Source organism: Sabethes cyaneus, chromosome 3, assembly GCF_943734655.1.
Source record: "Sabethes cyaneus chromosome 3, idSabCyanKW18_F2, whole genome shotgun sequence".
NCBI lineage: Eukaryota > Metazoa > Arthropoda > Insecta > Diptera > Culicidae > Sabethes > Sabethes cyaneus.
Window position 1 is genome coordinate 159,190,505 of NC_071355.1, and position 12,805 is coordinate 159,203,309.

General features: G+C 41.5%; 2 protein-coding genes across 4 annotated transcripts in view; one reads left to right on the top strand and one right to left on the bottom strand.

The window, feature by feature from the left end:
• Positions 1-12,805, bottom strand: part of LOC128742928 (uncharacterized) — a 40,385-nt gene that overhangs the window by 6,443 nt on the left and 21,137 nt on the right. The window lies entirely within an intron of this gene.
• On the top strand, positions 3,165-12,255 carry LOC128742927 (trypsin I-P1-like). 2 transcript variants are annotated; one of them, XM_053839428.1, is made up of 8 exons: positions 3,167-3,432; positions 3,493-3,623; positions 3,693-3,855; positions 4,206-4,343; positions 10,671-10,820; positions 10,890-10,973; positions 11,380-11,740; positions 11,972-12,255. In XM_053839428.1, the coding sequence occupies exons 1-8, from the start codon at positions 3,358-3,360 to the stop codon at positions 12,085-12,087; spliced, it is 1,218 nt and encodes a 405-aa protein (XP_053695403.1). In that variant the 5' UTR covers positions 3,167-3,357; the 3' UTR covers positions 12,088-12,255. The 2 variants fall into 2 exon arrangements, with proteins under 2 accessions (XP_053695402.1, XP_053695403.1); XM_053839427.1 differs by having other exon boundaries at positions 3,165-3,432; positions 10,671-10,973.

Here is a 12,805-nt window from a genome sequence, read left to right on the forward strand (position 1 = left end):
AATTGTGGCCGACGTAATAAACCGCAGCGCTCACGTGTTCGATACACGTTTACACGATACACGTTCGATACACGATACAGGTTTGGTTGAGTGGTATGTGGTTGCCGCCTAAACCACCAGAATGGACACTACGAAGCGCTGTGCTTTGTTGCCGAACGACGCTGTCACTCTGCACTCAGCTAGCTAGTATGTCGAAATCTTCTCGGTGTTACAAAAAGGAGAAACTCCGGGCACTTGAATGGTTCCTCTTCGAGGCTTATATCGTCACTCGCGCAGCCGTCCCTCTTCTAGGCTTCGTGGCGGATTCGCTAAATTACACTTCGCTAGGGATTTTTCGATGCTCGACGGGGAATTAACTAGCCCCTCCGTACGTGACTACGGCTTTCATCCGACTCTCTCGAGCCAATATTTGCTTTCGCCGATCATCCCGAACAGACTTGTTTCTCTCCTCCTGTCTCCTCTCTCCCTCTCCCTCTCACTCTCCGTCTCCCCCGGTATTAACCACCACATACCACTTTTTCGTGCAGTCCAAGTGATATAAAATTGGCTGTACGATCGGGAACTATTACGGAGGTTATTAGTTTAATGCGGACTTTTTGCCGTCTTTTCCGTTGCGGTCTTTCCGTTACAAACGTGTTTTAAAGGGCGTTACCATTTAATAGCTAAGACTGTCCCTGACTCAGTGAGTGATTTACGGAGCCTTTAGAGACTCCATGCTAAGCCCCAACACCTGGTCTGGATGTTCCGGGGTGGGCGCGGAAGGCCTCTTTTGAGCTTCTGAGTCATCATTGTAGACAGGGTCTTCTTAGGCTATTAAATGGTAACGCTCACATAAATCCTTTTTTGGCAAATTTTTCGTCGCCTAATTATTGGATGGGTTTTAGGGGTTAGTAAACTTACTCTAGGTTAAACAAAAAATACAATAAATATTCAAACAACAAAGCAAACTAAACTAACAACAATAAACAAGATTGACAAGATTGATTGATTAATTGACAAATTTTTCTTACAGACTACACTTATCGACTAAACTTAGACACTAAATCCCAAAACTTTGACACCATTGATTGGTACCGTTCATTTAACAAAATGACCGGTAACAACAGATACACCCGACAGATTCATGGACAGATATACACTTCGTATGCCAGAGTTGAATAAGACTTACGCGGACGATGTCTTGTGTTCGCCAGTATCCGGCCAACAGACCTCGCTCAGTCGCAGGATTTCAAGCTTCAGGCGACTTAATTCCCTTTTAAGTTGAGCCAGCTTAGTCTGCTGGGCAAGGGTCAGTATGTTCCATGTTCCAATTCATATCCGTGTTTTAGTATTGCCAATAACCCAGATCCATTTCTGTAACTTGGTAAAATGTCAGGTACAGTAGATCGTTAGCTTAAGGATCGTATCCCAAGGATGAAGCTGGGTTGGCTAGAGCCGCTGTTCCCTCCTACCCTGTTTGCGTAGGACAACCAAGGCTGCGTACTTCAGCCAGCACCACATGAAGGTAGAGAGAGGAGTTAGTGAACAGATCTGGTATACTTTCACATGTTCATTATTTAGAAGCCGATTTTGCTTCAACTTTAGAAACTACCGTAAAGCAATGCTCGGTGATACATTCCGCATTTGGAACTTGACCTATGTTTTTCATTTCACAGGCTTCGCAGCCTTATCAGAATACCTGACAATAGAGTACAGTTAGTACCTAGAGATTAATTGGGAGGCCTTAGTCTCATGCAAACGCAGTCAACCAAAAAAATTAAAAACATTTAGGATGAGGGCGCTGTTATTAGTCCTAATGCTTATATTGGATCTATCTTAAATGATGATGATGATGATGGTCCCGCCACATACCCCCACAAAGATTTGAGCAAGACGATATATCTATAAGATAATTAATATTATAACAATTTAAACCAGTTATTCAAACAAAAAAAAACGATCTGGTTTCACATACAGATATAGGTAATCAAATTTAAACGATCGTTATATCTGAACACCGCGCGCGAGGCTCAAACTTTTGAAGACTGCTCTTGTATTATTTTATAATTACTATAATAAGAAAAAAAAATCCATCATCACCATCGTGGTGAACATAGTAGTTAAAGTGTACAATAATTAAAAAAAAAGTCATAAATTTAAAAATATAAAAACAATTTAAATTTCGAACACTATGAGATAATTCATAAAAATACTTCGTCAATTACAATCTTCTATTCATCAAACAAAATAAATAAGTAAATAATTTCAAACAAAATGGTCCACAAAAATCATTTGTTTCGTTCAAAACTTCGTCAATTATAAGTTAATAAGTAAATCTTAAAAAACAGCTTTTACGTGTGAAATACATAGTCTTTTAAACTCCATAAATGTTGCTGCACGTTTAATGTGTCTTGGCATCGAATTGAAAACATTTATTCCTTTGTAAAAAAGCGAGTTCTGTGAAGCACATGATAAGAAATTCGGTGTTCTTATTTCATCCGCGTTCCTTGTATTATATCTATGGAAGTCTCTACCTCTTTCAATTCGATTACACAAATACTGAGGCAGCAAACCATTGATTACTATAAAAATAAACACCATAGTCAAATAAACAATAAATAATCTTTACTATGTTCACTATAACACTGCAATGATAAACAATTATCTCGGAGTTATAATAACGAATGCGAAAGCTTCATATATGTCTGCTACAATCCAAATTCACTAAAAATATGGTTGATATAGCCATTCATTGCATATATGGATGATTGTAGTGAAAATAGGATCAATATAGGCAACAGGATTAATAATGACGCCTCCACTCTAGTTTTTAATCCACATAAGATACGGGAGGGTATTTTTGTGACAATTCGGATTTCGATTATTCGATTATTCTCGATTTTTGGTAGCTCTAACAATCAAAAAATTCATTTTTTCAACGAAATATTGTGCATATAACTACAAATAAGTGCTCATACAATTTGTAATGTTATCTCTACCAATTCGTTGTTTTTGTTGCAACCAAAATCCTCCCACTGACTCTGCAATAAACTGCAGGTATCGTAGATTAGTATTGTGATGTGTACCCTGCTCTAGAAGCACCATCCTCTGTTTAAAGAGTGCTAAGATAAGCAGATATATTTATTCTCCTGTGTTTATTCCCCACTAGTTCGAAGAAATTGTATGTGAATCATTCTGAGCACAGTACGAATCAGTCACGAATGAGGTTTGGATGAATATAAGCCGTGCCAAAGCAGTGAATGTATTGTTAATTGGTATTTAAATTTTACGACGAATATTTAGTGCGGAACTGCATTGTCTAAAAATTGTTGGCTTTACTAATCAAGCTTCGAAACGTAAGCAAGCAATTCGACCAAAATGTGGTATTTACTTGGAACGATTTGGATTCTAATTGCGGTTTGCCAGGCTCACCAGCTTTCAGCTCCCTATCAGGTAGGATTGCGTATCCAGAAAATCATGCGTGATTACTTACGTTTTTAATATTTTTCTAAGGTTTCTATTCGATCAAATGCATTTTCAACCACGAGTGATATTCACATTTGTAACGGAGTGATTATCAAAGCGGAATACATTCTAACCACTGCGAATTGTATTTGGATTCAGGACAAGCAAACCAATATAAGGTGCTCCAAAATGACATAAGCTGAGGAACTTAGTAACGCTTTACCCAAATTTTGTCGATCTATTTACAGTCGATTTATTCATCCAAACGAAACAGTCATCTATGCAGGCTATATCAGTCTCGGACAATCATCCTTGGGCAACCACGAGAGCATTCGACGAAATGTAGTGTCCAGAATTCCTCACAGTAAATTCAACTTGACCACACTGGAAAATGACATTGCACTGCTCAAGGTAAATAAGTGAGAAATGATTTAAAAATCTGAACTTCACCGACATACTCAACTAAATCTACTAATTTGTAAAACACATAAATTCCACTTAAAATTATCAACACATTATTCAATCCCCGAGCCCCCACCCCACTGGGATTAACGCCTTCTTACCTCCAATGCAAAGTTTAACAGCAACAAGTTGAACAGAAATTAATTTTAATAAATTTAATAAACTTTTATTTACACCCACCCCTCATCGAATTTCCACCGGGATCCTAACGGAAATGGCGACTAACTGGCGGCATCATCATCGGTTGCGGCGGGTGGCGTTTGGCAACATGGCACACAACCGCACTTGCACACGATAAGCTCGACCGTCCGCTGCCGCTGCAAAACTCAACCGCAGTCCAGTGGATACAGCTTCAACAGCAGCAGAAAAGCTCGTTCGCAGCCGGTAACAATGTTAATGAAAACTGCTTCACGAACATTTACAACAACTCGGTCGGGGTAGGTATACCTCTAGCTAGGTACTTCGCTTTTCAAGGTCCCAACAACAGTTGCGATAGGAGCCCTCCAACTGTGCAATGTTTCGTGTCTGTTTTCGTAATATGTATGCTGTATCTGGTAATTTATGCCAAGGTTCAGTTCATTGCAAATTATGTCCTGATTCTGGTTGAGGCTAAAGTTACCAAGTTACGAGAGGTTTCATTTATTCTGCGAAAAAAATGCTTTAATCGTCTGGCAATGTTAGACTAATATTTGTCTCCTATTATTGATTTGTGCTAGCGTAAAAACTGGTACAATTCTTAACCAGACAGGATACAATACTTTTCGTTCTTGCTTATTGTAAGTGCTTACTTATTATAAGAACGAAAAGTATAGAATCCTCTCTGTTTTTTTTTTTTTTTTGTTAGGGGGGACTTAGACTACTTTCTCCATTGAATTGAACTTTTGTAGTATTTCCTGTCTGGTTAAAATAGATAACATTTTTCTTTGCCAGCCATCAAATTACATGCGCTAGCCTGCCCAGACATAAACAAAAGCCGGGGTACTCGACCTCTTAGAAGAAAATTTTGACCTGAAAAAACGGAATAATCGTAGGATGACGAATCTATTCTTACTTATCACAAAAATGCCGGCCGGTTAGGTTGAAAACTCTGGACTATCGGGTGCAATTGGATATAAAATTAAGGTTGAAGTTGGACTAGATATTCCATTTTTAACTGTAGGTACCAGAAATAAGAATGAAATTGGAATTAAAATTAGACTTGAAATTGGAGGACATTGAGAGGGGACCCTACTCTGGAAGTTCGAATACTAATGACCTTTGGTGAATATTTTGAAATTAAAGTAAAGTTTTGGGTTGTTTTGTTTATTGGTTAATGTATATTGGAAGATGTATTTTGTATTTTTTAGATGCCAAAATATTAATTAACTCTCTAGAAAACAGTTCCTTGTTGGTGGTATGAGGCCTGAACCAACGAAGTATCGGAGTATGGATTTCAACGATGATTTTAAAGGAAAGTGAGGAAGTGTCTGGTGCGAAGAATGATAAATAGGATGAACTAGAACATTACGAGATATAACTCAAAAATATATTGGGTTGTTCAATGACAGGTGGAGCTCGCACTCATGCACATGGTTGGCACCCGAATGTTTTCTGACTAAACTACTGTCACACCCTTATATTAGGCGGTCTAATACCTAGTTTCGTTTCTACCAACTCTATCATTCCGCACACCCTCGCCTTGGTGATGATAATTATATTTGCTCTCTGTTTCTGCTGCCGAGAAGATTCGGGAGCCAACCGAAAGAGCGTGGATGTGAGCCCCACCTGTCATTGAACAACTCAATATAGTGACCTAAATGTCGAAATTTTCAAGTTCATCCAATTTATCATTGTTCGTAACAGACACTTCCTTACTTTTCAAAAAAGAGTTTACGTCTTGACCGCGCACAGAGTCACATACAAGAAAAACATGATTTTGAAACTGTAGCGCAATATCTAAATCGTTATGTAGCGGCTCTGGAAAATTCGAAAAGTTACCACAATGGCAGTAGTTTTTCAAAACGAAAGGCGTTTTTTCATCAAAAATTGCCAATTGAGAGCTCATAAACAACTGAAAAATTAAGATATCGATAACAGGGGGTCTTTGAGACGATTCACCGAAGCCCCTGCAAACATTGGAGAGTTGTCTCAGAAACCCGTTCACTTCAATGAAGACAAAGACGCGATGGTCGAACGTGTGCTGGGGTTTATTTGGGATCCAATTGAAGATGTTTTCGCTTTTCCACTGCCGTGCGGAATGAATATCGCTCCAGGAGGTATGCTGGAAAGGAACGATGGTACGTACGTATAGAGATGGTCATACCATCTACCAGAGCTGCGGCAATACACACGAGCTGGGCACAGCTTTTTGACGTAGGAATACGTCTTACGGCAAGTTTTGAGATAGGGTGTCATTCCAAAAAATCGAAAAATGCGAGCGTCACGAAAAATGAAAGGTTTTGAGCGCTAATAACTCCAGCGGTTTTCCGATCGATTTTCAATATTCTTACACCAATCGATCGGAAAATCTTCTAAGAATTGACCCAAATGAAGAAAAGTATGGATTCTTGATGTTGAACTATTGAAAAATTGAAAATAATAAACCCATGTTTAACCAGAATTCTCGCTTCACGATTGGTTGGAAGATTTTTTACGATGATCTAAGCCTATACCAATTTGATATCTGTGTTTGGGAAGTAAGCTAAAACAAGTGACAAAGTTTCCTCATTTCAACAAGATATCTTAACACCGCGGTCCAACCTAGACCATTTTGATGTCCTTGCTTGGGAAGTACGCCAGAGAGAGTGACAAAACCCCCTCGAGCCAACAGATTTCTTACGAACGCGATTAAACCTAGTCCAATCTGATGTCTGTGTTAGGGAAGTGTGCAAGAAAAAATGACACAAGTGCGCTGTCCCAACAGATCGCAAATTCTTTACTGCGAGACGATTGAACCTCGGCGAATTTGATATCTGTGGTGGAAAAATGTGCTACAGCTGTAGTGTTCGGTTATAATACGACTGTGTATGAATACGCATGCTTGCCGTTTCATTAGAAGTGTAGTGAAAAGATGTGCTGTTGATAAAATAGGATTGAATTGGTAAAATCCCTTCAACGGGGTAAACCATGGATAATAAAAACAATTTTTCATTTCAGTAAGGTAGCAGGAAAGTAATAGTTTGTGTTCTTGATTTTGTTAAATTGTTTTCAAATTCACAATCTTTTGAGAATTGTACGTATGCAATGTTACTACTTTGATAAACGTTACATACAACGCATGTAGCATGTATATATGTTGCATATATCATGTATACATGAAGAATCGAATGATTACAAGCATGAATACATGCTACTATCACTACAAAGAGACTTACGTAGTCCTGCGTCACCTATATATGCGGCCGTGTCTTGTACACTACCTCTCTGATTTTTAGTGATGGGCGAGATGCAGAAGCGGGTGATCGGGTGGTGGCCGATCAACCCCCGAATGTGCAGATTAAGAATCAAGGGCCGATTCTTCAATGTAAGCATAATTTACGTGCACAGCCCTCACCGCGGAAGTACCGATGATGACAAAGACGAATTCTACGCGCAGTTGGAGCGTGAATACGACCGCTGCCCAAGACATGATTTCAAAATTATCATCGGGGACTGTAATGCTCAGATTGGTCAGGAGGAGGAATTCAAACCGGTGATTGGACGGTTCAGCGCCCACCCGCAAACGAACGAAAACGGCCTAAGACTTGTCGACTTCGCCGCCTCCAAGAACATGGCCATACGTAGTACCTTCTTCCAGCATAACCTCTACCATCGGTACACCTGGAGATCACCCAACCAGACAGAATCACAAATCGACAACGTTCTGATAGATGGTCGGCACTTTTCAGACATTATCGACGTCAGAACCTATGCGGGCGCTAACATCGATTCGGATCACTACCTAGTGATAGTAAGGATACGTCAAAAACTATCTGTTGTGAACAACATACGATACCGCCGCCCGCCACGGTATAATCTTGCGCGACTGAAGCAACCGGAGGTCGCCGAAAACTACGCGTTATCTCTCGAAACCGCGCTGCCGGAAGAGGGTGAGCTGGATGAAGCCCCTCTTGAGGACTGTTGGAATACCGTGAAAACAGCCATTAACAGCGTAACGGAGAACGTCCTAGGCCGTGTGGCACCGAATCGACGTAACGAATGGTTTGTCGAGGAATGCCAGTAGATATTGGCAGAGAAGAACGCAGCGCGGGTACAAATGCTGCGTAGAGCCACCCGTCAGAATGTGGAGCGATACAAACAGAAGCGGAGGCAGAGACCCCGACTCTTCAAGGAGAAGAAGCGCCACCAAGAGGACAAAGAGTGCGAAGAATTCGAACAACTGTACCGCTTTCACGACACTCGGAAGTTCTACCAGAGACTCAACGGATCTCGCAAAGGCTTCGTGCCGCGGGCCGAAATGTGCAGAGATAAAGATGGAGGTATCTTGACTGATGACCGTGCGGTGATCGAAAGGTGGAAGCAGCACTACGATGAACACCTGAATGGCGTGCAGGCGGAAGATCATGATAGCGGAGGAAGTGACCACATTGGTGCAGCAAGCGACGAAGATGTGCCAGCCCCATCGATAAGGGAAGTTAAAGAAGCCATCCAGCGGCTGAAGAACAACAAAACAGCGGGAAAGGATGGCATTGGAGCGGAACTTATTAAAATGGGCCCGGACAAGTTGGCCCGCTGTCTGTATCAACTGATTGTCGAAATTTGGGACACGGAACCACTACCGGAGGAGTGGAAAGACGGGGTTATCTGTCTTATCTACAAGAAAGGTGATAAGCTGGATTGTGAGAACTACCGAGCCATCACTATACTGAATGCCGCCTACAAAGTGCTGTCCCAAGTCCTCTTTCATCGACTATCGCCAATAGCCAATAGATTTGTGGGAAGTTACCAGGACGGCTTCATGGAGGGTCGGTCTACAACGGACCAAATCTTCACCCTGCGGCAGATCCTCCAGAAGTGCCGCGAATTCCGAGTCCCCACGTACCACTTGTTCATCGATTTCAAAGCCGCATATGATAGCATAAACCGACAAGAGCTATGGAATCGTGCGGGGCACGATTTTCAATAAATCCAGTCAATTTATCTGCTTTGCTGACGACGTGGATGCTGTCGGCAGAACATTTGAGGCAGTGGAAGATCAGTACACCAGTGTCTAAAACGAAGTATATGCTGGCGGGCGAGACCGAGCGCGACAGGGCTCGCTTGGGCAGTACCGTGGTAATCGACGGGGATGAGTTCGAGGTAGTCGACGAGTTCGTATACCTTGGCTCGCTGGCAACAGAGGACAACAATACCAGCCGTGAGAATAAAAGATGTATTATCAGCGGAAGTCGGGCCTACTACGGACTCCACAAACACTTGCGGTCGAACAATTTGAGCCCCAGTACAAAGTGCACACTGTACAAAACGCTAATTAGACCGGTTGTCCTCTACGGGCACGAAACGTGGACACTGCTAGAAGAGGACCTACGAGCACTCGGAGTTTTCGAACGGCGGGTGCTAAGAACCATCTTTGGCGTAGTACAAGAGAACGGTGTGTGGAGGCGAAGAATGTATCACGAGCTCGCGCGTCTCTATGGCGAACCAAGTATTCAGAAAATAGTTAAAGCTGGACGGATACATTGGGCAGGACATGTTGCTAGAATGCCGGACAACTATCCTGCAAAAATGGTTTTCGCATCAAATCCGGTAGGAACAAGACGAAGAGGGGAACAGCGAGCGAGGTGGCAAGACCAGGTGGAGCGAGATCTGGCGAGCACTAGGTGCCCGCGGAACTGGACATCAGTTGCCATGGACCGAAACAGATGGAGAAATTATACTGCGCAGGCCTTGTCGTAAGACTTTAGGCCAATTAAGTAAGTAAGTAAGTATGTCTCGAGAAATATCAGTAGGATGTGCTACATATATCGAATCATTTTGATAAGATCCTGTAGAAGGAAAATTTTTTCATCCGAAAACAGAATTTCACAATCACCAAGCTGTTGCCAACATCTGTCTACTCTTGCAACCTTCTGATTTGCTGTCAAACCGTGCGCCCGTTGTTTTTGTATGTAATCAATCGAAGAACATCTTTCAAAATACTCTTCATGGTTGACTGCAAAACTCCCAGTTCCATGTCCATCTTACATCCAGACTGATCTTGTTTCCGTCGAATTTGCTCTCTTGCACGTTTGATGGCTTCCAGCGTTCTTACTGTGTGTTTGCGGTCAGTTTTGGGGAGTATTTTGCAAGAACCGGTTTCCTTGTATTGCTTGATGGTACGAATGATGAATCTTTCGTTTATTCCGAGTGACTTCAGCTTCTTACGGTCCAAAGTTAAAAAAAACAGCCATCACTAGTTCCCTTTTTGCGTCCACGACTCTTAAACGAATGAAAATTCAAAGCAAACTTGCAAGCTGTGTTGACATTTGAATACATTCTAAACGAAAAATATGCAAACGCATTTGTAATTGACCTATTTTTATCAAGCAAGTTCGAAAAATACTCACAGTTATTATTACTCACCCTGTATTAACCAGCAACTCACATGCACCCTAGTTTAGAAATAGAAGAGAAAGTTTTGTGATAATTAATTCACCCCTGTTTGGAATTCAGAATTGTAGTAGCAGTCTTTAATTGCAAGAGGAACCAAATTTGTAGCATGTTACAAATGGAATTTAACACGAATTGTGAAAATGCACTATTCAGGTTTGAATTTTATTAACTAATCAACTTTTTTCCACTTTTAGGCCATGAATTCCACTTTTAGGCCAGGCTTCACTCTAGTAAATAATGTAAGTCTTGTGGATGAAAAGTTCTGTGCCGAACGTCGGATGAGTTCTTCAACACGGAATGAAAGCTGCTGGGAATATCGATTCAGTGACAACAGAATGTGTGATGTGAGTATACTAGAATTGCCGTTACACCCCTTCACTCTAGTAAATAATGTAAGTCTTGTGGATGAAAAGTTCTGTGCCGAACGTCGGATGAGTTCTTCAACACGGAATGAAAGCTGCTGGGAATATCGATTCAGTGACAACAGAATGTGTGATGTGAGTATACTAGAATTGCCGTTACAGGCATGAAACGCTTGATACTTGTATTGAGTGTATTTCTAGCCAAATGCTGGGGATGAGTAAACTTAAAAAATTGTATATAATCGAAATGCCATTGAACTCCGAAGTCAATTTTCGGGGTAATTAAATTATGTCAACCTGTGATGCGTAGCGAATTCTAATTCCAGCTCATTAATTCAAACCGAACAAAACTGGTGTCATAATGCAAGGTTCAGCACATTTAATTCTTCCCAACACGCGTGTATTTATTAATCTACACATAGTTACAAATTTATCTGTCCCATTATACAAATCCCTGCGGTAATAATTTTAAATTCAATAAAATAAATGAGATCAGCAAACCAACCGGCAGCCAATTTAACAAACGTATGAAAATTTGCAGTTGGATCCGGTGGCACTAAAGCAAAGCGGAGACCGAGGCACGGCCATCGTGTGCAACTTCAAATTAGCGGCCATATTGGCAGAAATAAATCCACCCGCGAATCCCCAAAGCTGCAAGCAGATAAAATATACCACCGCATACTACACACCGGTAGGGTCCTATCGTGATTGGATTGAGAACGAAATTGGTTCCCTGTACAGCGTTGGACTTTCTGGTGCAACCGGTGGCATTAGTCCAGCGACTGGCGCTAGCAGTGTTCCCAACAACGCCAATCCACTGCAGCCTATTGACTCGAACAGAGCTCCGGCAAGCTCTTGGGGAGACACCCAGGTAGCAGTGACGCCGCCCATTAAGCCACCAGGTGCGAATGAAACGTTTGTTGTAGAATATTTAACAGACGACATATTTATTATTGATTTTCCATTCCCATGAATCAAGACTGCAAATTGCTTTAACGGGCACTGAAAAGATAATCTGCCCCCACTGAATTTAAACCAATTTGAAAGATAATAGTATCGCTAAGTAAACGCTGTTCGATTTCTGCGTCTAACCACATTTCTCGTCTTTATTTTCCGTTAAATTCAACCCACAGGAAAACCGTCCTCGGCGTCGGCAGCATCAATCAGCGCCACCGGAATCGTATCAAAACTAATTCCCTTTAATTTATTCATTCCATTTGCCTTCATTTATGGATTCCATCGGTGCTGAAAAAGCATCAATAAAATGGAAACCATCGCCATCGTTCGTCGCATAGGAACGGTGCGAGCTGGAACCACATCACACGGTAAGCAATTTCCAGCCTCCCGAACAGCACATGCAATAAATTGTTCACAACGCCCTGCAGATGAATGTCTGCGAAAATGAATAAACTTTTTGAACCTCAGCTAACAAGCGCTAAAAAATATATCGAAAAATCCCTCCACCACTGTCCTCCACTGACTTCCCCAGGCAAACGTACTTTTATACTGTCGGCCATAAATATCAAGTTCACCAGCAAAATTCCATATATCCTGCCTACCTACCAAATGCACTTGCTGCTGCTGCATCCGGCGACGCTCTTTGGTGCTGGCTGGTCAAAAACGCCAACGGCAAGCGAAAAAACAGGGCGAATGCTCACCGATCACATCAGCTCGATTAATGAAATTTTAATTTACCAAACAGGTCGGGAGGTGAATTTCGCATCGATCCAACGGAGTGAGAGTGCAGGCCTCAATTTGAATAATTAATTTGATTATGTTCTGCTTTGCTTTCCTCGCAAAGCAAAGGCCATAATTTCGTTTCAAAATTGAGCTTTTTCTGTATTCAAGACCCATGGAGCAAAATCAAACGTACTTAACACAATTGATTTTAGATTCTGAGAACTGAGTAATAGTCTATACGTCTGTACCTGTTTTAAAGTAAGCTCTTTCCGTACTTTAAGTTGCAT